Source organism: Opisthocomus hoazin, chromosome 14 (genome assembly GCF_030867145.1).
Source record: "Opisthocomus hoazin isolate bOpiHoa1 chromosome 14, bOpiHoa1.hap1, whole genome shotgun sequence".
Lineage (NCBI taxonomy): Eukaryota > Metazoa > Chordata > Aves > Opisthocomiformes > Opisthocomidae > Opisthocomus > Opisthocomus hoazin.
The window spans coordinates 9,778,932-9,805,276 of NC_134427.1; the positions used below are offsets into that span (position 1 = coordinate 9,778,932).

A 26,345-nucleotide genomic window follows, 5' to 3' on the forward strand; every position below is an offset into this window, starting at 1 on the left:
ATATTCAGAAAAGCATGTTACTTGCAACAAGAACCTAAATTAATGTAATATACTTTTCATGTTTAACAGAGCAGAGGAAAACATGTTCCATAAAGTTTAATTTGTTAGATACTTAAGTAATTTGATGGCAATACAAAGTTCAAGTCAGCAGTTATCTACATAATGTTGTACAACCATAAAATCCAGTTCTTGTAAACATGATCTTTTAAGCTGCCTTTTGATCTAATACAAGAAGAAAGTGAAAAGCATCTCCTTCCCCGTGAGCCCTTCACTTTGACATTTCAGTTGCTGTTATATTTTGCCCATTAACCAAAGACGACACGACAGTGGATGTGTAAATCTATCAAGATAACAGGGGGTGTGCTTTAACAATGCTTCTTTGTTCTAAGATAATCTTAACTATTGTACTGCGAGGGTGCAGAACTGAGTGATTTGGTTTTGATTTGACTATGGCAGAATTCAGAAACCACAGAAGTTCCAGCACCTGCATGCAAATTAAACATCTTGGAAAGGTTTACTTGCAAACAGCTTAAAGTAAGCAGGTGGCAACTCCTACGAATGAACATCTCTGAGCAAAACTCAGCCATGGAGTATACATGGTAGGTAATGTACATGAAAAAAATGAGTGTGCCGAATGTACAAAATTAGTAGTTTGCACCCTAAGAAATGGTGGTCATGAGCAGAATAGCAAGGAAATCTAACAAAAGCGAGGGGGATGCAGCAGTCCCTTGTTCTCAAATGGATCCCCCCTTATACTCCTACAATAAAATTCAGCCCCATCATGCAACTGTTTCCCTGAAACGAGATTCTGCTCTTCCATAACAAGACTCTGTTTGATTCCCGTAAGCATTATTTTATTGTAAATAAACCTAACTTACAAATAGCAGCCTTGTGCAGCTGTATTATTTTGCCACTTCCATATTTTTGCATTAGTTTGAACAAGTGTTCAACTTCTTGTGGAATTTGCCTATATATTTTTAGTGACTTAAAATGTGATATTTTAAATTAGTAGTCAGACATGGACTGTATGTTGATTAACTGGGAGATTTCAAAAACTTTATTCTAAATTTCATATACTACTCATCACAATGCAGTCTGTATCGTTCATTTTATGGGCTTGATACTATAAATCTACAATGAGATTTCTTTTGTCATAATGAAGGCAAAATTAAAGAGCAGAGGTACAGAGATGACTTCAGAAAGCCAGTTTTAATCTAATTTCACAGCGTGACACTAGGTAGAAGTGCAACTGCTCTTTGAATCTTTCACCCCTCTGATGCTACTACTCACATGTGTTTTCCTAGAAAGATCCAAGAAAACATTAAACATAGGTCAGATAAATTAGCACAAATATTTTAACAATGCATATAAATAGCATGTTGGCATTAGTGCAAAATTAAAAGAAAACATCCTTTAATGAAAAATAATAATAAAAAAGGAACTTAAGCTGGATAGAACTGAGGAAATGGAAATGTTGCCAGAAAATTTTGACCTGTGACTTTTCACAGGATTCTTACGATGTAGAAAACATGAGGGAAAACATGGCACAGGACTTCTGATGAGCATGGCAGCCAGGAAACTAATGGTATGTGTCAGCGAAGGATCTGCCTTGAGCATGCTGTACACCAACACCAGGCTGAGACTTTCAATCAGCAGAAACTAGTTTTAGGACTCCACCAAGCGTATTGTTTACTTTTCACCTTCAGTTACTCTCCTTTTCATATCTAGCTATATAACATGAGGAGTTATCAACGTTTCAATTAGTTTTCAGTCAGTTTTCGGCATTAGCTAGTGTTCAAACACAGGAAGCCCTGTGGGCTCCGGACATGCAGTACGTGCCTGTTCGTGGATGATGTCCGAAAGCTCTTTCACCATGTCCCGAAAGTTCGATTTTAGCCCCTCATGGTACTCCACTTGATCCTCCTTAATGAGTCGCTCGTTGAGCTCCAGAGCAATTCCACAGGCTTGTATAAATTTCCTGGGGAGGAAAGGAATGAACTTTGGGTGTTACAGCAGTCCAGTCTTCTATCAAAACAAACAGATATGCATATCTCATTTTCCCCCCCCTTTTCTCCAATGTTGGGGACAAGTCACACTCTAGGGGCATCTCTCGCACGGTGGATCAGGGAACGGGGAGGGACTGCAACACAGGATTGGGCTTTCGACTGGCGCTCCTTCGAGCCTAGGTCCTCAGTAAATGGGGCATGCATCTGCAGTGCACCACAGTGGTCTCCCACCTTCTGCCCAACCTGCAGGACCACGCACAGCCTGCAGGTCCCAGACCAGCCCAACCAGCTGCACGTGGGGTCATGAAACAGAGGGAGGCCATGGTCAGGCACAGGAGGGAAATCAGTCGCGCAGGGCGTGACAGATCTGGGTGTATGTGATGTAGCACCTGTACTTGAGGACAAGTTGCTAACAGCAGACACACCTTCCAGAAAGAAACATAGATCATGGGGAGCTGTAATACTGTTTTCTTGGTTACTGTTACTCATTTGATTCACTGGAGTGTGTCCAAAGAAGAACAACGAGGCTGGTGAAGTGTCTAGAGAACAAATCTTATGAGGAGCGGCTAAGGGAGCTGGGGCTGTTTAGTCTGGAGAAGAGGAGGCTGAGGGGAGACCTTACTGCTCTCTACAACTACCTGAGAGGAGGGTGTAGTGAGGCAGGTGTTGGTCTCTTCTCCCAAGTAACTAGCAATAGGACAAGAGGCAATGGCCTCAAGTTGCACTAGGGGAGGTTTAGATTGGATATTAGGAAAAATTTCTTTACTGAAAGAGTGGTCAGACATTGGAAAAGGCTGCCCAGGGAGGTGGTGGAGTCCCCATCCCTGGAGGTGATAAAAAAATGTGTAGATGTGGCACTTCAGGACATGGTTTAGCAGGCATGGTGGTGATGGGTTGATGGTTGGACTTGATGATCTCAGAGGTCTTTTCCAACCTTGATGATTCTATGATTCCACGGTTCTATTATTCTATGATTTCACATGCATATTTCTCCTTTTTTATAGACTATAATGAAAATACCCGCACGACTGGGATTTTTTGCATGAAATAGAGATTTTGTTTGTCCTTCTGGCTACACTGCAAGGCTGGAAAGCAAAACTGCCTTCCCTCTGTTCTGCATCCCCATGTGACAGGTCTGCAGGGATTGTTCCCTTATTTGTTCCGTGGTTTGCTAGGTTACTCTATACACTGAAGGAAATAGGATTGGCCCAAAAGTTGCCTGCTCTGTACAGTAACCGATGGGTGAAATGGGAGTCACTAGCACCCAGTAATGAATGCAGGAGTTGATTGGCAACTGGCTGCTCCCCAGAGGTCCAGAAAATAGTGTGGCAAAGGCACATCATTCCAAGGTGAAGTAGGAGCTGCCTGATTGTATCTTGGGAGCCACTTTCAATTGGGAGATAAAATCCACCCTAAGGGACAAGGGTTAGAAAAACGCCTGTGAAAGTCACGTAGTTTCAAAAATCAGCAACAGAAACAAGAATGATGGTTGCCCATAAACTGGAAAGGGATTTGCTTTAAAATATTTCAATTTCATTATTATCTAGTGAAAAATCCCTTTGGAAAGACTGGCAAACAACACACAACGTGAAAGATCCCTGAACAAAAGACTCTCAGACCTCTGGCTTTCAAACATACTTTCTTCACACTATAACCTCAAATATCCACACAAACCATTGAAGCAGGCGTTCAACTCCCTGTGTAGATCCCAGCCTCGAGCTTGGGAACTCTAAACATACATCGTTATATTGGCTTTTTTCATATATCGAGCACCCACAAGCCCGTGAGACCTGGATCTTTATAAGGCACATTGGAGCATTTCAGCATCTGCTGATTTTGGAGACAGACAAAAGCATCAGCAAAGCAGGTACCATGTTCCAGCCAGCTGGCCAGTTTTTAGTACATTAGAAATCCTACCTGAACATTTCTTTTAATTCATTCACCTTCTTAGCAGGATATTTGCTGGACTGGCTGTCACTTAGGAAAGCTCTGGCATAGGCCAAGGGGCCAGCATTAACCTAGAACCAAAGAAGTAAGAAATCATTTATGCTAGAACTTCTGTTGAGTTGCTAAAGGCAGTTATGAAGGGAATAACATTTTTGTTTCGTTTTGCCTTTTTTTTTTTAAACTAAAACTATTAGCATATTATTTGCATGCCACCAACTCTGCATTACTAATGTCACCGGAGGCACCTGAAGTTTCAAAACTTGAGTACTAGTCTTTCTAGCTAGGTTTTTTAAGACCAAAAGATAAAGGGAGATTAAAAAGAGTGATGCAATCTGTTTCCTCATACTTTCCTCTTATTTCCGTTTGGAAAAGCAGTATGGTCTGTGTCTCAAGGCCATTTATTCAGCCTGAGAAGTCAGGCTCACAAAAAGGATATTTATGCCTGACATTTACAGTGCAATCTTCAAGAACTGAGTATACTTCAGCATTCACCCACAGCCACCTAATGTGCAATTACACTTGGACCTGACACTGAATATCGCTGCACAAAATGCTCCTTGCCACGAGCCACCCGCTAAGGTACCACTGGACATGGCCGGGCAGGCTGTGCTGGCAGGCTGATGGCTGCCGTGCTGCAGACGAGGTAGCTAATGGTTTCTGGGAAGTAAATGTGTTGCGTTGTGAAAAGATGGCTCGCTCTGAGCTGTACATAGAAATGTAATTTTGAATGAACATCAAGCCTTACCTGCACAGAAACACAGCCCTGCAGTTTGAGTTGCAGCTGGATCATGTCAACATCACCAGCGGAGCAGAGTTTCTGCAGCTCTGCTGTCTTGTCTTTGATTTCATCAGTAGCGACATCAATTGGTTTTAAATTAACCTGATGTTCATAATTGACTGGAATTCTCTTCTTTACGTATGGAAAGGAGTTCAAAGCTAGCAGAAACAGCAAAGGAAGTTTACAGATTGAAAAGTCATGCAGCAAATAGGAGTGCTCTTCATAGAACATATACACGCAGATCCTTGCCCTCAGGGTTTTACTCGGTGTGTGCGAAATCCTGAACAAGGGTATAATTTACCAGCACAATTTATTAATTTGTAAAAATATGCACATAGAAATAGAAGGTAAATTCCCCCTCCCAACCAGAATATTGTATCACAATTCTGATTAAGTAGCTGAGAGAATTTCTGACTCTTTTGGGATATTTTCATGAGCTAAAATAGTCTAAAAATAGTTGCTGATACATACTGTCTCATGTTCAGATGTTTGTACTTACTAGTTAGAATTGTCCTTTTTTTACACTGTTCTTCCACACTGCCATGCTTTTTTCCAGATAAAGTGTAAGGTGTTTCAAATACAAATCTATTGATGTTATGATTTCTTTCAAATTCAGTCTTTCTTTCAGAGGTTTCTTTGTCTTCAAAATAGGGCTTCACGTAAGTCACTTGAATATGGGCATACTTAGGATCAAGCTCTTTAACGTTAACCTGTGAAATAAGTGGGTTACTTGCTAGAAGAACAAAGCTTAATAACTTTTAATTGGTTAATTTATCTACTGGGACCAGATTTAAACTGATTCCCTGCTGACCCAGCCCCACTGCACACAGGCGAATGACACACCAAACACTCCCTTTGACCTCAGCCATGATGTCTAGACCATCTGCTAGCAGACACACGAGGCAAGGAGGTGTGGCACAAGAAATACCTCATCTGGTGCCAAACAAGCTGCATCTGGAGCCATATCACCTTCTCCAGCAATGCAGCACATGCCCGAGCTGCTCAGTCTTTCTAATATGACCGCATTGCTTCTAAGCCACTCGCACGGTGCTGTGGCATGCAAATCTGCGGGCTTGCACAAAGCAAGCTTTGGGATCACCTGCATTGTCTTCGGTAACCCAGACATACCCGTGGCTGCAACCTGAGGGTGTGAACAGCCCTTGCAGGGAGCAGAATCGGTGCTTCCACAGGAAAAGGAAGGAGCTGTGGCTGCAAGGCCACAAATGATTTTTTAGACTTGCAGTGTCAAAGCAACAATAAGTGACTCTGCTTCCAATCATCTGCTCCTCTCTGCTGGCTCCGAACGCCTCCCAACAACAGGGCTCAGTGAGATGTGGACTGCAATTTCCCATTCATAATTCCCAATTCATTTATTTCCACCTGGGAGTCAGCTCAGCCCCAAAACTCGTCAAGCTGTGCCACATGTCCACACATGAGCGTGAGGACGCGAGGGGCAGTGGGAAGCAAGGTGCTTGTAAGAGGGCAGAAGACAGGGCTCACTCCTCCGTTCCTACTGGCAGAAGGAAGGGATGCTCTGTCATCTCCCATCTTCAGCTGCACGGGGCAGAGCTCGCCCTTCTGTGCCTGTCTGCACAGTGCTTAGGGCAGCGCAGTCCCAGGCCCTGAGCACTGTCAGAATACAACCAATATTTTTGTCACGCTCATCAGCGCGCTCTCTAGTATGTGGCCCTGATGTTCACTGCCAATGGCACTGCGTTAGCTTGTTCATGCAGTTTAACTCTACCTTGTTAGAATCCTGGATAATTTTTACAGTCTCCGACCCAAATTTTTCTCCGTAAAGTTTCAGAAGTCTGAAGGAGATCTCCGAGAGGCCTGTCAGCTTGGGTTCCTTATAGATGTATTCCTTCCCATCTTCCTCTTCAAAGAATGTCTAGCATTAATCACAAACAAGTAGTGAGGAATAGTTGGAAAAGTTTATTTTACATTTTCTACTTTGAAAGCAACTTTCCACTAACATTTCAGAAAGTCAGGAAGGCTTAGAAGGCTATGGCTTGCATAAAGTCTGACTGAACTTCGCCCGTTTAATAGGTTCCTTCAAAAATTGTGTAAAAAGCCTAAAATTCCTCAACCAACACAAACACATCATTGCTGAGCACAAAGGCTTGAGTATGACCAGTGAGAAATCTAAACAATGTGGAAGAGGGGTTTGGCCAGCAGTTGGCTTTCAGGGAAGTTGCAAAGAAACAAGCAGAAGAAAAACCACAAAAACAAGGCACAGAGAAGGAGCAGAAAGACACATACAGTGAAGAAGAAGCCCCGAGAGCAGGGCCACATGAACAGTCTACAGAGAAGGATTTTATGTAGGCTGAAATGGACTTCAAGCAATAAAGAAAGAAATGTGTTTCCTCTGCTTTGATTCCTCTTGTATTCAGGGAAGTGGAACTCAGTGTGTTTGCTGTAAATAGAGACAAAATTGCATTAAAGGTCGTGCTTGCATCACCAGTCCTCCCAGTAGTGGGAACAGCATGAAAGCTTCATGCTTTGGTGAGCTGTTCCAGCCAGAAATTGTGACAGTGTTAAAACTATCTCTGTGTAGCTGGCATATAAAGCTGGCAAAGCTTTAAAGTGACTAACTGGATCGAGTATTGGTTGTCAGGATGATACGTTACATAGCTTAGTTTAGGATCCAATCCAGTTATTTCTACAGCTTCTAGAAAAGCAAGCTAGCAGTTGTTTCCTTTTACCTATTGCTAACCTTATTCACTTTTTACATATCCAAAGTTGAAGATAAGATGTGGAAAAAATAAAATGTATGTTGGGTGCAGCAAAAGTCAATGCTCAAATATATTGTGTGTATAATGACTGTGGTCTTCAAAGGTACAAATCCAGGGTGGTTTCAGGGGTATTCATAATCTCCTTTAAAAAAAGGAACCAGGAAAGGCAGAGCTAATATAATTTACATAGCGTTTTCTAAAGAGGCGTCCTGCATGTCCCCCATGATTATGGATCCACAGGCAGAAGCAGGTAGTTCAGAGACACAAGGGAGATGAGTGCTAACACACTTTATTACGAAAAAAATAAAAAAGCAACTGCTTTCATCTCGGGAGACTTTGTCAGATATAATAAAATCACTCTCCTTCTTGGGACTTTGAGCTCCAGATCTTGTCCATTTTTCCAACCACCTCAGCTAACAAAAAATACCATCTGTCTCTACAAGTATGCAACCAACACTGATGCATATTTTGCCTCCAGTAAAATATAACCTTTTACTCTACTAAAATCTAGAAGGGAGCAGCAATTGCCTGTAGAAGAAAATGTCTGTTACTACTACTGTTTATACACTATGGTTTAATACTGTTAGGGGTTATATACTATACACACTAAATTGTGTTTGTGTAACTTATAATTACTATAACTACCAAAAAACCCCTAGCGTTTTCTGAACCCACTAAGCCATTTCCTAACTGCTGAGTTGTTTTATGAAAATCCCAGCAGCAGAAATCATAAAGTTTATAATACACAAACTGCTCCCGGAGAGAGACACAAACCCTCACCTCCAGGGTGCAATACCGCAGTGCTCGCGTAGTCGTACCAGTGGTTGCACCAGAGCTCACTGGCTTTTCAGCTTCAGGTCTGACAGAGCAGCAGCTTTAGGGGCCAGGATGCCTGGTGAGGGGCAGCTGGCGAGCCCCAGTGTATATACTTACTTGTCCGTAAAAGGCTACTCTGAAAAAGGTGCCAAGAAGCCTCTTCCTTGTGTGCATTACTTCCAATATCTTAGTGTATGCTCCATGAAGCGTTCTGTACAGCTGAGTAAGTTTCTGGAAATCAAATCTTGACATCATTAAAGCAGAATTTTGCAAGCAGGAAATTTGAGCTACCACTGGAAGCTACTTAGATATCTGAACACAGTCCTCTGGAGAATTCAAACTTGAATTTCTAGAGAGGTTGAACTCATGCAGTTTTCTTTGAAAAACCTCATTCTTAAGCACATGCTTAGCTTCAGGTCTGAAAGGTACCGCAGACTGCAATAGCGTCACTGTCTCTGGAGAGAAGGCTGAGCCTACTGTCTCAGCACGTTCCCTGACTGAGCCTTTAAGGGTAAAGCAGCTTCCAGTTTTCTACCCAGAAATTATCTGCTGATTAAAACCAGCTTTATGACGAAAAAAACAGATCAAGGCTTCCTCTAGCTTCAGTGGTATAGTTGGATGCTGTCCTGGTGCAGAGGAGGCTATGGGAGAGGGAGGGGAAGAGGAGCGCTGCTCAGCAGATGAGCAATAGCCTGGGCTGAAGCACGGCTGGCAGCAGGCGCTGGGAAGGAGCAAGGCAGAGGGCTGGTGGCAGCTGCCTGCCTTCCTCTCCACTTGCCACTGAATTACCTGCAGCTCTAGTCCTTTCTTTGAACAGGTCTCAGTCTGGTTTTAACCCTTAAAATGCTCAAGTCTCAAAAAGAATCCGGCTTTGATGAGCATATGGGATGATGACAGCTTTATTTTAGGGAGTGTCCCATGTCTTTAGCTTTCATAATTACCCTCCAGACCACAGCTTTCATGAGTTCGTTCAATGACAAGCAATGAAGCACGCTGCACGCTTTACTGACACCAATCCGTTAACTCATAACATCAAAAATAAAAAAGCCTCCTGTTTTTTCCTAATGATCTAGGAAACTACCCAATAGATGCAACCTAGTTCAAAATGCCTACCTCAAATTCACGCCGCTTTTCATAAATAGGAATGATCAGTTTGGAAACTTCAGAAATTGTTTCATAACGCTCTGCTTTCCACAGGCCATCTACACATTGCTCCAGCAGCTCCACCAGGACTTCCTACAAGAGCAGCCAAATGGGTGGTGTTAATAACAGTTAAAGTTAGAAGAAAAAACCATTTTAACTTCAGATACTTTAACAGGTCCCAGTATGAGTAGCCACAGTTACATAAGTTTAAACCTTGTGTGATCCTGGCGTTTCCAAAGGTATTCTAAATTGGGGGGGGGAGGGGAGGAAGGACAAGCTATTTTTAAAAAGTTCATTCATTCTTAATAAATCATTAGCCCAACAACCAGCAAGTATGTCTTGGTTATTTAGCTACCTCCCCAGGAGAATGCCAAAACTCTGGGAGGATACGGAGATGGCAACACTGGGAATCAGAGGTACATGTCTAAGCAGCACATCCAAGGAACATGTGTGCAATAGCAGTGGGATGTGATGCTAAGGATCCTCAAGCCTAGTCTTGATGAATGGGCAGCTGGGCAGCTGGGCAGCTGTGCTGCAGGGCCACCTCGCTCAGCCACGCGGCCCACCCAACGCAGTTGTACAGGGATGGTGCAGAAGTGATTGTGAGACTTTATGACTCACGGGAGGATCTACCCACTTCCCCAGTGCCCTGGATTGTTCTGTTAACGTGGTGTCCTGCAGCACAGCCTTAACTCTAGGGGAACCTCAGCTGACCTCTCGCTTGGCAGAGCTTGACTTGCGTTCTGTCCCTCCTTGGAAAGAGCATGCTGTGCTGCCCTGTGCTGGCAGAATTAGCATTTGCATAACGTAGCAGGCAAAGATTGTGGTGTAGCTTTTTCAGTCTCAGTGCTAGAAAAGCCTTTCAAAGGAATCAAGAACTTACACCGGTTTTACCAATCTGAACTGTACACAGAAAATCCTTCAATGTAGATTTCTCTTGGGAAATTACCGTGGAACAGTCTTCCTTACAGATGCCAGTTGACAGCTATAATTTGTTAGAGCTTACATGAATAAGGTCTAAAACTAAATCCTAATCAGCTGTCAAATATCCTGCAGTCTGTACTATAGGACCTCACCTCACTATAATGTACATCCATGATCCCACCATCTTCTTTCATTGCACCTTCTTCATCAATGTTGGGAGTGATTTTCCTGAAGGCAGTGCATCCACTGGGGAAGAGTTCTGGAGCAGGCAAAAGCAAATGGATTAGTGGAATAACATATCTCAAACGCTTCATGCTTCAATGGCCAGGGAGGCGGTCTAGCTGATAGTGAAGCCCTAGAAGTAGCAGGGGACCCGACTCCCATTTTTGCTACTGATTTTTGCTAGTGATATGAGACTTAAAAACACATCAGAACCTCCTCAGCCATTTGCCATTAGAGTCATTCCTAGTACTACTATCTAACTAACTACCAACTAATACCAAGCACAAGAGATTTCCCAGCGTGCTATCTGGAAGTCATCTTTGACCAACCTAATGGGCTGCAATCAACTGAAAGTCAGGAGAGAAGGACAGGGTATATTTTTGCACAGAAGATGCAAGGTGAAAGCTATTGCTGGATGCTGGAGAACTAGGTAGTAGGTGAAAAGGATTGTACACTCCTAGGAGAAAGCATAGTTCTTTATGTACCCCAAAACTTTGAGCAGTTCAGCCTTTATTGAACCCTTTCCAGCCCACATACATGTAAAGAGTGCCAGTGACAGAGATAAGTCCATGTGTTCACTTGATATTCCTCTGGATTTGTCTCTCTTCTTTTTTAGAAGTTCTCCTTTGCCACTGGTGGTGGTGAGAAGCCTCCAGGGTACAAATAAAGAAATGCCAACTTTCAATACTCTCCCCTCTGCAGCCATGTGAAATGTGTATACGTATCAGAAAAACAAGTCCTGATTTTTCCCACTTAGCCAAGACAAAGTACAGAATTTGGAGGGACTCCAAGCCCCCTGAGCAAGGCACTTAAGACCTCTCCAGTGAAGGCAGTGCATGTAATCAGCTTTTCTGCAGTTGTAACTTACTGAAATATTGTGTCCATTTCAACAATTACTCCCTTACATGGTAATGAGAAATGGGGTCAATATATCAACTGTAGAACAGATATTTAAAAGAAAACCTGCAAAGTGGTGTTACTTGAGAACACACAAGTCTGTCTTTCCTTCCTGTTTTGCATTAAACCACAACACTCTCTTTTTTTCCTGATAGTTCTTTATATATCTGTATACTTAGGCTATGGTCTCATTTTTTGACTGAATTTTGACTGCTTTATTCTATAGTATTCCGTACTGCCTACAGTGATACTTCTGATGAACATATTGACAGCCAGTTTTTAACACTGGCTTCCCCTGTGAGCACATTTCCCAATGTAAAACTGAACATTTAAACCGAGACATGATGTGTCAGTTGTTATTTCACTCAGCAATGTGACAACATGACTGTCTAAGTAGACCTGGCCAGCCTAGTAAATGCCTGTGTATGAACACTTGGATTCCTTTCTTAAAAAGTACTCATCTTCTAGCTTTATCCACTACATTTTTTTTTTCATTTTTTGCTTGTTTCAGAAATAGTAATTAACCAAATCAAGAGGAATTTGTCTTTAAAAAGATTCTGATCCTCCTCCAAAACCCATCACTTGTGCCTCCCAAACAGCACACACTTACTTTTCCTGTGCAGAAACTCTGCAACAAGGGCTGCTACATGAACGTAACACATGGCTGCCTGCAAAGTACAAAGCGAAAATTAAAACATCATCTGTACATCTGTCTTGTTGTGCACCAAGTTTTTAATGACATGAATTACCTCTGAAAAGTCTCCGTTTTTTACATGTATCTTTGCCATACTGTCCAGCCACGTTTTCCGGAGCTCTGGGGTACTTGCATAAGATTTGGCTAAACTGTATTGTAGATCTATCAACATTTCTGGATCCTTTTCATGCTCTTTCATTTGAGCAGTAGCCATAAGCACTGTACGGATTCTCTTTGTCAAATCTTTGACTTCAGAAGGAAAAGCAGTTGCCTGACACAAAACAAATCTCATTAGAAGCAAATATAGAAATAAATGGTGTTCCAGGCTTTGCCAAAGAAAGACTGTCGCTACCCTTCCAGCCAACACTCCACTTAGTGCCAATCTGAAAACGCCGAGAACACAGGAGATAAGACCAACCGCAGCTTTTACTTATTGAACTCATACTTCAGACAGAGTAGAGCATTTCATATGCAATTAGAGGCATCTCAATCTGGGCGTGCACGGGGCCGATCTCTCCCGGTCACGCGCAGGATGCCAGGCTGGCTGCTCCGGTGCTGCAGCAAGGCAGGTACTCTGACACGCTGAGGAGCTGGCGTGAGAGCGAGACACAAGTGCTCCGTGCATGCCAGTGTCCCAGGATGGGACAACAAACCATGCCCGAAGCACTTGTCACGTCATTCGACATCCAGCTTGTTCGTCTCTGATGTGGTCACTCGTTAATCCCTAAAGCACCAAAGGCATTCACAGAGCTTCCCACCACAGGAATGTAACAAATGGAGAAGGAAACACAGTCTCCAGTCTGATCCCCTGCTCAGAGCAGGGCCACCACTGACTTACAGCAAGGCTTGTCTGGCAAAGTTTTACGATTTCCAAGGACAGAAATCCTACCTCCTTGCTGGGCCCCACCCCAGGGCTGCATCCTGTTCTTGGGAAATTTTTTCCTTAAGTAAAGTTGGAATTTCCCTTGCAGCAGCCTGTGCCCACTGCCTCTTGTCCTGCCACACCACACCTCTGAGCAGAGCCTGACCTCCTGTCTTTATAACCTCTCTTTTGGTAGTGGAAAGCAGCAGTTAGTTTCTTGCACTTATATAAATACATAAACTGGATATAACGTTGGTCTTGTGATGTAAAATACAATCAGCAAAGTATGGCTCAGTAAAACACTTACAAACACCTGTGTACAGAAGACAACTGAGCTTTTTGCCTGGTATATCCCACCTATAACTTTGTTATAGCACAATTCAACACCTAACAGAGGTTCCCGTTCCACCTTTAGGTCATAGGATAACCACAGAACTGTAAAAACGGTTCCCGTTTTCCTCTGTCCTACCTTGGCAGCTACACTGTGTGCAATGGAGCAAGCTGCAGTGACGATATATTGTTCAATGATTTTGGTAGAAGCTGTTCATTCTACCTCAAAGACAGACAATTATTTTCCAAAGAAATACAACCCTTAATCTCCACGAAAGAGTGCTTTCTTAATATTACTGACACTCAGCTAATTAAAATTAATTCCTGCTAATTATTACCTTCAGGCAATAATTCCCTTGTCATTCCTCGCAAAGCTGGAAGTTCTTGGCAAGCTCTTTGGACACCCTTATAAGCAGTACACTTTGCAAAGCGCAACCTGAATTGCAGAGCTCCCTTCTGCTGGTGTGAGGCCTCACGGCTGGAGCGTGACCTGCCTGTGCAGCTGGCCCTATCGCTGTTGGCATAATATTTGTTTACTGAGCAAACACACCAGGAGGAGCTTATAAATCATAGTTCCAATCATTAGCCTTACCCTTAAACATGTTTTCCTTGAGTGCATCCCCAGTCTTGTATTAATGGCTGATGGCACATGATGTGATTTAATGTCTGCAACTTACCTTCATAGGCCTGTCACTGTTGGCAAAGTTGTTAATGATGAGCAAGGAGTCCTGAAACCTCGTCCCACCGCTGAGTGCCACATCTGCTATTAATTGGCTCACTGCAATTATTATCTGTTAGGACAGGGTAGGGACTTTGTTTAAACGAGCCCTAATAGAGGAGTTTTATTGTCACAGTTACATACAATGCTCACAGGAAAACATCAGGTCTTTCCCACAACGTAAGCAATGATCGTTGTGGCTTTGCCGTCACATCTTCCAAGGAAAATACTCTCCAGACGATCAAACGGCTTTGCCGAACAGCAGGTTCACAGAATTAGCAACATAACAACCACAACACAAATCCCTGTTTGTACCTTAGTTACCTTCTTCAGAGATTCATTACAACCCAGACAGTATTCATCTGCGCCCTGAGGTATCTAAATTTGCTTCAAAAAACGAATGCTGCAATAGCAGCTCCAGTAAAGTCCCTCCTCCTGACTCAAGGGCAGCTCTTCTTGCCATCCCTTCCACCCCAGCCCAGTCAGCCTCCGGGGCAGAGATGTCTTGTGTCTGTGATTCCAAAAACACAACAGCTTGGAGTACTTCATGGCAGTGTATTTTACCCAAAGGGCCCTGGGCCAATCACTGGAAAGAGGAATTAGGCAAAGCCTAGAAATCAAGAGGATTTTTGTCCATATAACAACGGCAAGATCATCTGCAGATATGAGGTGACATAGGTATATTGAAATACCTGTTCATTAAGTCTGAGGTATCCTGCTGTCTACTTTTTCCCCAGTCACTGACCTGAAGATGCGTTCTCAGAAAAGTTCTCCTTTTGGTGAACTCAAAGTTATTTCTCATCAGAAGGTACAGAAGAGCAGAGGCCTCATTCCTTGTGGAGGACACCTTGGAAGTGCAGCACTTCAGGATCTCGTAGCAGAGGGCAGCACACATGTTCACCCTTCCCTTGAAAAACGCTGAGGGAAACTTCACAAGAGGACGAAAATATTAGAAACTATACCATTAAATTACAGCCACAGAGCTCAGACGGGAAGGGGCATGGGACAACACAGTGGGCTCCAGCCTGGACAGCCTCAGTAAAACTTCTGCCAGAGTTTTGAGCCTGAAAGTATTTGTGGGAATGAATTCAGGACCTATTTTTAACCATCTTTCCTAGAGCAATGTGAACTTTGCTGTCACACATTTTGGGGATGTGTTCATGTATGTCCATCTACCCCCTCCCCCAACAACTTTAGGGGTCATTGGCAATTTCTCACCAAATTGGACAAACAGAAGATTTATGTTCTTACAAAAGCCATAAACACCAGCAGCAGAGCAGAGAGGAGCAGTGCCACGGACGTTCCCATCAAAGGCTGTTATCTGGGACATCAGAAAAACTGCTGGAGCCCACACAGAATTCAAGCTTCACTGGGAAACATGACCTGCGATGCTCGCACAGCTACTTCTACAAATCCCCCCAAAAAAGCCTAAAATCGTGCTTGCCCTCAGGAATGCAAACAAGAGACACGCTTGTCCCAGAGACCCTAAAACACACAGCAACCTGCCCCGTCCCCCAACACGAGCCGGCCCCAGGGAGCAGCAGGATGAGGCCAAACTGTGGCGTGAGCTACCTCGGGTAGCAATGGGGCTCAGAGATTTGCAGCAAGGTGAAGAAAAGCAGAAGGGGAAGACCAGCACCCCGTACCGCCATAGCACGCCTGTCACCTCACCAAACACCGACTTCCGAGCATGTCTGTGGGGGCATGCACAGCCATGCCTGAAAAGCAGGCAGCTGCAGTGGTGTCCTGCCCTGGTGGGCAGCAGCCTCCACGCAGGGCTCGCCGAGGCTGGGGACCACCACGGACATCCGTCTGGCTGCGGTCACGAGTGGTGGCTGGTGGGGACGGGGCACCGCACTCGGCTTCCTGCCACCCCGGCCACAGCGGGCTGGGCACAGGGAAGCAGAAGAAGGAAGGGTTTTATGCTGGCATGCAGCTGCCTCTGCAGCCACCGCAGGGACCTGGCTGGAGAGGGGTGATGCCAACACCTCCCGGAGGGAGCGGGGGCTGTTCGGGCATTGCACAGCAGCACTCTGCTCCCCCTGATGCAGCTGGGAACCAGCCCCGGGGAACTTCCTGGCACAAAGAGGCAACAGGGGCAACCACGCTTTTTATCTGTTCAGAGGAAAGATGTGCTCAGTTCATTCAAGACCCAGCAGTCCTCACGGGGCATGGTCCATGAGCCACTTCTAGCTGCCCTGCTACCTTGACCGTAAATACCATCAGAGTATTCACTCACATCCTCCAAGTCGAAGCCTGGAGCTGTTACTGTGGCCCTCTACTCCTTGTATTAAGTACATATGATTCAGAAAAGCTTGCAGGTGCTGCTGTGGGCATGCTGGTGAAAAGGTCTCAAACCAGGAATCTAGGAGCTGTGGCTAGCTTGACCACACCGTTGGGATTAGATCGAGCCACACAGGTTACAAGGCAGCATGAAGACATTGCCCATTGGTGTTCACTGCCTTTGGCCAAAAATATTTTCAGAAAAAGAATGGGAGAACGAAAAGAAGCAAACAAACATCATAGTAATACAGGGCCAAGAGGATCATGTGTGCACTTGGGAAAGGAGCTGTTAAGTAATTGTTGCCTGTTGTAATGCAATCCTTCTCCCACAGCGAGACGGGGTCATGCTCAGAACTGGGATCAGCCCAGAGCTGGCCACAGCGATGTGTGACTGGGCATGCACAGGCAGCACACGGGCACCAAGTGGGCTGGGAACTTGCTCTCAGCAGGGACCACTGCTTGCCTGCAGAGGCTTTTCAGACATTTCCAGCCCAATGCTAGGGAGAAAAACTTTGTCCGAGAATCTGCTGCAGAAGAAGCCCAAGATCCCTCACTCACTGCACCAGCTCAGAGAGGAAAACCTGCACCCTATTCACAGGGAACCTGTGTCCCCAGGCCGCTGCCCTCTGGAGACCCAGTCCAACAGATGCGATCGCTCCAGGCGCCAGGCTCGGGGCAGCGGACCCAAAGGTGTGTGCCTGCCGGACATCTGGCCGGGTGCTGCCTGCAGCTCTCCAGCTGGCAGGAGAACACGAGCTGGGAAGAGCTGCAAAAAAGCACGTGTGGCAATGACTCCGCACGTGCTGGACAAGCACGTTTCTGATCCAGCTCTAACACGAAGGGCCAGAGCAGGAGTCAACGCAGCGAGCAGCTCCCAGAGAGGCCGTGGCACAAAAGGGGCATGAGGGCAGGGCAGCCACAGCGGCGGGCAGGACATGCCAAGCGCTGGTCACAACCGTGCAGGAGGCTGTCACGGTGCTGCGTCCTGAGAACACTAATGGGGAGGGAAAGCACAGCTTGGCACGGTCAGGGGGAATTGCTAACAGACAGGGAAAAGCTTCCCAAACCAGCTGGTGCAGGAAAGGAGCAAGGCTCTGTTGCCCTGGTCCTCCAGGCCCTGGGACCTGCGATGCCTCTAACGTGCCCTGACAGAGTCAGCGCACTGAGCGACAGGCGGGCACGGAGCAGGCAGCTACATGGAGTTTCCGTCACTCTCACATCTGTGTGTCTGAGCTGCTCTTTAATGCAGGGCAAATTATCTCAGCCCTCTCCTCTGTGCGTGTTTTCCTACATAACCTTTAATTTCAAGACCGTTCCTAAGCATATGCATAGGTGATGCTCTGAAAAGAAGGATTTAGCTGTTAAGAAAACCTAGAGTACCAAACAAGAGCAATCTAGCTTTTGTTGCTTCTTCCCAGCCAGTAAAACAGAGTAAGCTTTCTTCCCAAACTCCCAGCACACATACATGCAAGCAGGATTAATTCTAAAACCAAAACCAAACATGTAAACAATTGCAGAACTTGTTTGTTCTCTGCTTTCTTGCGCCATTCCTTTTTTTTAAGTCTTTTGCATATCCATGTAGAAAGAAAGGTATTTTTAATTCAGATTTTGGGATGCAAAATAAATCTTAGGAGTTTTTCCTCCTCCAGCAACCATTTGCTATGACCCTAGATAAGAGGGGGATTCTTTCCATTATAATTATTAGCTACAGAAGGTCATAAAAATGACAAATTGTCCCTTCTAGCTGCTCACTTTTGTTTTTCTTGAAGTTAACGCTGATTTACAGCTAACAGTGATACGCAACTCAAAAGAAAGCAGTGCAGCTTTCATATTTCAAAACAAACTTGCAGGAAAATGTGCCATCCTTGCACTTGTCATGAAATGCAGTGACACCCCCCCCCCCCCCCCCCCGGCTATTTTATTGTCACTTTAGGCCTTAGAAAAGCCCTTCAGAGAACTTAGAAGGAAGTTTGGGACTCATGCGGTTACGGAGTTGGCAAAGAAAACACTTCCTTATAGATACCATCTGCTGGGCTCATATCTTGCTTTTACAGAAGCAACACTATGTCCTGTCATAGGGGAAATGTGAGAAATTAACTGAAATCTATCTTTCATATCTTTGAAGACCCACAATGCCAAATTCAGTGTAGATTCAGGCTGGCACAAATCCAAGAAAATGACCACACTGCCCATCTCGCAGCAGCCAAGAACACCGCCGGCATTGCTGTAATCAGCATTTTGGAAAGCGAGCGTGGAACCCCTGAAGGGCTCCAGGTTTTGAAGGCTGAAGGGCAGATCAAATTGAGCAGGTGTGCAGCTTTGGCTTTGCATTTAAACATCCACGGAAAATTTGCCAGGGAGGCAACGAAGGTCTCTTATTTGCTATAGGCACAAACCAAATATTTCTGGCTAAACAAACTTCTGACTTGTAAGGGGAAGAGATGTGCAGAGAGAGTGTGTCCGAGAGAGGTGTGTGCAGATCTGCAGCAGGATGGATCTCACGGCTAAGCAGATCCCATTCAAGCAGAAAACTCAGAAGAAAGGCAGAGCAACGTATTGGACCCTGTAAAAAAAACTGAGTGATTCCTGCCAGTGGTGGTTGCCAATGTGGCAGGCTTTCAGAAGCCCCATGGAAAGACATCTCGTAGGAGACCACGCTATCTGGAGCCAGACAGGTAGCTAGCAAGGCTTCTGCATTTTCTGCTGCTCATGCGTCTGCCTAGGACAACCCGAAATTCAGCCCTAGATGTACTGATACTAGCCTTTGGCTTTGCTGTGGGGTTATAGTAAAAAGTACATAGCACAGACTTTTTCCACCTTTGATGAACAGTTTTAGCAGTCTCTTTCTTTGACCAAACTCTGCTCCGTGACTAGTGCAAGCCCTCCTTTGGAAGTAACGCTTTGCTGCATATCACTCACATATTGTGCCCTGCCTAGCTGCAATCTCACACCACATGAATTTACCTCATTAATAAAGTGTTGCATTGAAGTGATTTGAGAGCTTTTAATTAATTTTGAATTTATGGTAACTGTGCAGCTTGCAAGCAACGGAGTTTGCATGTACATCTATCTGGTCTCAGAAATGTGCTTATAAGAAGCAGCAGGTTTTGACAAGCATGAAGGCAAATGTCAGCAATAGCATCTGTCACTGCTCTTATGTGGCTAGCTGCAGCTTTGACACTGCTGGAGCTCATGGGATTAAACAGCCTTGCTGCGTCCCAGGGCTCATAAAAATGTAGCAAGAGGTTCAGCAGGTACTGCCCTCTTTCAAACACAGTGGGAGAGAAGCAGCTTGTCAGTACAAGTATTATTCAAGCAATAGCATTGCCAGCAATATTGACAGTTTGGGGCAAAGGTTTAAGAAGCACCAGCTTTTGGTCGAACAGATACTAGTCTTTACCAGCAGTTTTGTGACCAAGGCAAGTGAAGCAATTCCTCGCAATTTCTCCTTTTGTTTCCTGGTATCCAACCAATAATAAATAATTGTTGAAATAGACAACTTAACCTGGGCTGTTTTTAAAATCAGTTCAGAAGCTGTTTTCTAAAACATAGAATTATAGAATGGTAAGGGTTGGAAGGGACCTTAAAGATCATCTGGTTCCAGCCCCCCTGCCATGAGCAGGGACACCTTCCACTAGACCAGGTTGCTCAAAGCCCCATCCAACCTGGTCTTGAACACTGCCAGGGAGGGGACACCCACAACGCCTCTGGGCAACCTGTGCCAGTGTTTCACCACCCTCATGGTGAAGAATTTCTTCCTATTATCTAATCTAAATCTGCCCTCTTTTAGTTTAGAGCCGTTCCCCCTTGTCCTATCCCTACACACCCTTGTGAAAGCCCCTCTCCATCCTTCCTGTCAGACCCTTCAGGTAATGGAAGGCTGCTCTAAGGTCACCCCGCAGCCTTCTCTTCTCCAGGCTGAACAGCCCCAACTCCCTCAGCCTGTCCTCGTAGGAGAGGTGCTCCAGCCCTCGGATCATCTTCGTGGCCTCCTCTGGACCCGCTCCAACACATCCATGTCCTTCTTATGTTGGGGGCATATCTCCAAACAGCACAGAATGGCAGTTTAACGGGAGTTTCAGCATATTGTTCTCTTCTGTCATACCTATACACATTCTCCTGCACCTTTGGAGTCATGTAACACATACCTTGCTAATGAAAGCTCTCAGAGAGGCGAACACGTGCTTGAGAGCTGCTTCCGACTGCCCGTTTTTGAGAAAAGCAAGATGAATATCAAAAACCTTCTTCATGAGTGGATTGTGTCCATCGTTGCTTAAAAGCTGGGTCTGGAAAACAATGAGAGGATTTATTTTGCAGAAATGTTGTGCCTGAAGCTGGAAATGACAGAGATAATTTTGCATAATTAATCACATCAATTCTGAAGCCAGATAAGGAACAGGGCTTTCAGTAAAAACATGGCCAATAAATGCAACAAGCAGTACAAACTTACACTAGTTGGTCAGAGGCTATTTTTATAGCAGACAATAAAACAAAAATATTTTATCACTTTTGCATCACTAATTCCATAACCTAAATCAATAATCTGTACAACTTTCACAGGTTGCCCAGAGTTACTTTAAATAAAACAGGCTGTTACCAACATAACTATCACACTGTTTTATCCATTCACACCGTTTTTTCCATTTCTTTTTCTCTGTCTTGACAGGTGTTTCATTTGCAGCCCAAAAGAGAAAGAGAGAGAAAAAAAGAAGACCATCATATCTTTTCACTGGACAGATTCGTAGCTGTAGTAAGTGAGTAAACTTCCCTTTTCTCCTGCAAAGTTTTGACAGTTTGCACCTTCTGGAGATAGAGTAAAACGGAATTACTTGGAGAGAATTAATCCAGCTTGGTGTCAGAGTTATCTTGCCTGTGCCTGCTCTCATCCCTGCAGCTGCTGCAGAGGAAGCCTGGCACATCGTGGCCACCCAGCAAGGATGTGGATGTCCTGTATCAATAGGAGATTGGGTTGGCTCAGATTTGTCTTTTGACACCCTATACATATCTTGTAGCAGGGTAAGTTTAGGATCCATACTTATAAACTGAACTAATTTACTCCATCAGTGAGAACAGCATCAGCACTTTCGCTGCAGTGTAGAGCACACTTCTGTGCGGTAACACCATATGACCATAAAAGCAAAGCAGAAGCCCATTGAAGCGGAAGGGAATCCAGTCTATCCTGTGGTTTGAAAATCACATTGTTTTGTGGTTCAGCCATATTCAAAAAGAGGCAGCTGAAAAAGTCATGCAAGTTTTAACTCTTGCATCTTAATCCTTCTGCTGTTGCCAGACTTTTAAAGAGTAATTTAACATATGCACCAGGATGGCTTTTTTGCTCTGTAACAAAAGAGAGCAAAGGATATGAAACAGAGGACATGATGACCTTTGTCTTCATGTTGTTCAACACATCTAAAAAGGAAATCTTCGTTGTGCTTACTCTGAAATCCAGAGTTGTTCTTGTGACATTATGCAAGACACATTGCTATGAGCAGGATTCCTCCAACCACACTTCGAGGAAGAGCTTTTCTACAACAGTATTTCAGTACTTTGCTGCCAGCCTGGGGCTCTCTTCACCACAAAGGCTTTAATTCTTGTAGATGACAATGACTGCCAGGAGTGTGAATCACTACATGGAGGAGAAGACTTCTACTTGTCCTATCTGAACTGGTAACCACATCTGGAATGCCTCACCCCCAGAGACATTCACATACAGAGATTCAAAGAAATGTGGGCCCCTCTTCTAGGCAATTTATGGTAGAAAACAGTGACTGTTCTGAGAGCGAGACCTTAATTTCCCTTTCCTCTAGCCCCTCCTTTCTATATGATGTACATTTCCTCTTATTCTATTTTTGTAATGCCTACACTCATGGTATAACATCCACATAATTTTCTCTGGTCTTGCAGTTTTGAAGCTATTGCAAGATTGCGTAAGTGCATAATTACTCTGAGAGCCTGTGAAACACTCAGCGTTTCAGAAAATAAACAAGTTGCAACTGATTTGCTTTTGCAAAGCCTTCCATAATCTGCCACTCTGAGAGAAAGGATGACCAAAATCAACACATATACAGAAATACAGCACACTTTTCTACAATACTGTTGATTTTAATGCTGACCTTGAAACTCTGAGTGAAAAAAGAGATGGTGTCCAGGACTGTCAGGCACACTTCTGTGGCAATATTGCCCTCCAGTAATGCCTGGTGCACAATATCTGCTTCTGAGGTGCCTGCATCTGCGGACGGAAAGCAAATCAGGAGGAAACAGTGTTCAACACTCCAGCTCCCACAAGATCTCAATGCTGATACAGACAAGGGTCTCTCTCTCCTTACACTTTGCTGGGTCTGGGAGATGAGGTAAGAATAGCAAGAAGCTGAATTTGCCAGTTCCATTCTGAGAAGCTGTCTCAGACTGACGCCAACCAAGAAAACCAATGTCAGTATTTCCCCTTGATCTCGCTGTCTTTAAAACTAGACAGAGAACAAGGTGTCCAAGTCGGATCTGCAGAGGGCAAATGGCAAGGTGCTTCAATGGGGCAAAACTCAGCCACGTGGAGAGGCTTAGAGCAGATCCTGGCCCAGGTCTCTGGGTAGGGCAGCTCTCCTGCCTGCCCTGCTCACTACCCAAACCAAGGCATCACCTGCACACACACTCAGCCAAGGACCTGAGTCGAGATAGGCGAGAGGAAAAAGCCACACAAGTCCCAGGGGTGATTTTTAAGGGGCTGGCTCAGATGTCACCCCCACCAATCTAGGGATGTTGCAGGGAGGAGTGGTGACCACTGTAATTCTGCAGAGTCTGAATATCCCAAAGCATCAAGCGTCATGTGGAAAATGGCTACACGCAGTTTTCAGAAGGCTAATACTCCACCACCCCATCCCGCTCTGCTGTACATACTGTGGTTGAGTGTGAAGGAGGTCTCCAAGCTGCCCAGATGCTGGAGCCGCACCTGCATCCCCCCAGCTCTGCTGCGGAGTGCTGGCATCGTCTGGGATTTCCTATCGGCTCCCGTGTGCTTGGATAACCAGGCGTCGTGCGCCCTGCAAGGGGAAGTGCAGGCTGTGGGTATGGCTGAGCAGCAGTGGCCACACCACTGCAGGGTTACCCGAGGCACCAGGATGGAGACCCGGCCTCCCTCCAATGCACTGATCCGGCTTATCCCAGACAATCCCAGCAGCACTGACCAAGCTACCCTGGTCTCGCCTGCGCCACGTGGCCCTTGAGCTAATGAAACAGCAGTGCTGCTGCTCAGGGAGTGGAGACGCAACTCGTGCCTCACCTGCAGCCGGCTGCGGGGGACACTGCCAACCTGCGCGGGCTGTCAGGAGTGCCCGGGCCTGGGGGTCTCATGCAGGAGCTGGAGGGGAGGGAAGGGGCAGGGTGCTAAGACGAGGTGACTCTGCTTGCAGCATGGTGCTGAGCAAAGCCCTGGCCCCGCAGCCTTCCTGCCCGCTTGGGTTTGCCCAACATGGGTGTGCACGTCCCTTCTTGCTGCGGCTGTGGCAGGGAGCATGGAGACGGACCCCCACCCCGGCCCCGGACAGAAGAACACAATACCTGGCGATATTTCTCTTCCCCACATATCTGAAGTGAAATAAACACACCCTAGAAAGAAAACAAAACACGCATCTTGTGCAGATTCTGCAGATCAGGAATGATCCCGAACACCCAACATCTACCCTGTCCTTGTCTGCAGAGACTCTCCTCTGTGCATGAGGGTTTGGGGCTTGTAGTTAGAAGCTACTTGACCTTGCACCCTCGGTTTCCAAACCCTACAGCACACCCCTGTCCCACCACCCATCTGTTCCACCAAACCCGCTGCGAAGCGGAGGTTGTGCCAGTTATGGTGGGGGGCCGTGCCGTGAGCCCTGCTCGCCCACGGGTGGTGGGACACCCTCTGCACAGTCCGGACCGAGCACAGGGCACAACTGCGTCACCGTGCTCCCTCGACATACACCTGTGTCCTATCAGAGGGAGGAAGAGCATGTCATTACACCCTGGCCAGACCCTTCCAGGGTCGCACAGGACCGCCTGCCCGCAGCGAGGCACACTGTCCTCACATTGCCTTCTCTCTGCCTGTGCCGCCTGCACAAAGGCGCAGTGGTTGCATTGCAGCCTGACGATACTCACTCCAGAAGCACTAGGACATTGATCAGCTCCTGGGGGGAGAATTTGTTCCAGTAAGCTAAAAGAGTATCTGAAAGAAAGAAAGAAAATAACAGTGCACCGAGATTTTTGAAAAATAAAAGGAGGCCCTGACAGACCAAAACCGACGGTGATGGCCTCTTGTCTTTCTGGCTGCCCCCTGCCCTGAGCAAGACCCACCAACCTTCAGAGATCATCTTCACGATGTAGAGGTAGCACATCAGGAGCGTCCGGATCTCAAACTGGTCCAGGCGGCTGCAGTGCGACACGCTGCTCCTCGTGGAGCTTCTGCGGATCTAATGGAGATGGATGTGACGCGGAGGCAGCGGCCATGGGTTCCTGGGCTGTGCTCGAGCAGAGCATGGGGCTAGACACCATGGAGCGTAGGCACAGCAAATCCAGCACCTACCAGATGTGCCAGCATTCCTTCTGTCCCCCTACATCTGCACCCCCACAGCACCATTTCTGACATGTTTTGGAGGCCTCTCATTCTTCAGGGTCGCTGCCCATCCAGTGATGGGCAGTCTGGAAATCCTGGGCACGTGGCCGAATGCTTCTCTGCCCAGTAAAAAAAAAAAAACGTCTGGGCAGAGAATGATGGCTTATCCAGCAAAATGCACAGCAGCCCTGCTTTCACTTCCCCTGCTCTCTGCAGCATCTAAGCTCCCCAACATTTTTAAACTCAGTTCTTGTCAAACAAAGTAGTTCATTAGTTGTCACAATTTAAAGCAAGAATCTAACTTTCTGTTAAAGACATACACTTCAAAACAAAATGCCAGTTCTTACAAACTCAGGAAATTTCAGCTTAAGAAAAGAACATTTTTTCCCCCTGATTTGTGGAAGTGTCTCTTGTTTTTCCTCCTACTTAGTGTCTTTAGCAAAGACAAGTGAAACTCTCTGGTGAGTCAATCTGTGAGGGAAAGGCTTGGGCATTGTGTAGTGGGAAACACGACTTTTAAAGCTTTACCAATTTTTTTTGCACTTTCCATGCTTGCCCTAGCCATATCCCCCAACAAATGGATATGATTACTCTCTAAGCAGAACACTCCTCTTAAAGCTGCGCCTCACATGTTTGGAGAGCAATCCACAGATCTTACTTGTTGTTTATTCTGGGACAAGCAGTGGATGTGAGTCACAACAAAACAGAACAGTTTCGGGTTGGAGATAGAGTGCTATAGCCAGAACTTTGCTGTTGACCATGCCAAACTATCAAGTCAGCACACAACTCCAGGGGAACAGGCGATAAGCAACGTGTCTACCTCTGCAGAGCAGCATTAAAGCTGTGCTCCTCCAAGTGGCACTGCTTTTTAATGGTTTTGTGGATACTGTATTCCCTACCAGATAAGCTGTTTTCGACCGCTCTGAAAAACAGAGGACAGAGATGAGGCTGCCCAGCTGTGGGCAAGAGCTGAGCTGCAAGCAACAGGGCTTTCTGCAAACCCCGTCAGGTATTGCTGCCAGCAGGGTGGAAGCACATGCTCAGAGCTTTGCTGAATATGAACAGTTTGATAGTGAAGTGTTTGGCTATACTTGGTCTGGTAGCTTTGTGATTCATGTGGGAGAGCTTGAAAGGCCCCACCTCTCCTAAGCATGTCAGGACACAGGCAGCAGGAGCCCAGATAATCTTTGCCTTGCTTGTTGTAAGGGCCAAAGTTTCTAAAGATTCATCAATGATTCATGCCAACCCAAGACATCTGGAAAGCGCCTTGAGGAAAACCAGGGGCTGGTCTGCACAAATACCTGATTTCCATGCATGCAATCTGCCAAGGAGGAGAGTACACCGTGTCTGAACAGCGGGGTCAGAGCTCTTTGAGGTGTGACCATGGTCACCTGCACGTCTGGGGCTGTGAT

General features: G+C 45.6%; 1 protein-coding gene across 3 annotated transcripts in view; it reads right to left on the reverse strand.

Moving 5' to 3' along the window:
- DOCK11 (dedicator of cytokinesis 11) overlaps positions 1-26,345 on the reverse strand; it is an 87,170-nt gene that overhangs the window by 4,809 nt on the left and 56,016 nt on the right. For all 3 annotated transcript variants that reach the window (XR_012765466.1, XM_075435132.1, XM_075435131.1), the window contains exons 35-52: positions 24,679-24,790; positions 24,480-24,546; positions 23,907-23,954; positions 23,247-23,389; positions 22,469-22,584; positions 20,504-20,641; positions 14,818-15,000; positions 14,032-14,145; positions 12,218-12,433; positions 12,079-12,136; positions 10,502-10,608; positions 9,396-9,518; positions 8,400-8,513; positions 6,476-6,622; positions 5,231-5,441; positions 4,699-4,889; positions 3,924-4,024; positions 1,840-1,978 (exon numbers count right to left, since the gene is read on the reverse strand). Coding sequence is in view for 2 of the 3 variants with exons in the window: in XM_075435132.1 (XP_075291247.1) it covers positions 1,840-1,978; positions 3,924-4,024; positions 4,699-4,889; positions 5,231-5,441; positions 6,476-6,622; positions 8,400-8,513; positions 9,396-9,518; positions 10,502-10,608; positions 12,079-12,136; positions 12,218-12,433; positions 14,032-14,145; positions 14,818-15,000; positions 20,504-20,641; positions 22,469-22,584; positions 23,247-23,389; positions 23,907-23,954; positions 24,480-24,546; positions 24,679-24,790 (2,328 nt within the window). In the remaining variant the exon portion in view is untranslated. The remainder of the gene's footprint in view (positions 1-1,839; positions 1,979-3,923; positions 4,025-4,698; positions 4,890-5,230; positions 5,442-6,475; positions 6,623-8,399; positions 8,514-9,395; positions 9,519-10,501; positions 10,609-12,078; positions 12,137-12,217; positions 12,434-14,031; positions 14,146-14,817; positions 15,001-20,503; positions 20,642-22,468; positions 22,585-23,246; positions 23,390-23,906; positions 23,955-24,479; positions 24,547-24,678; positions 24,791-26,345) is intronic.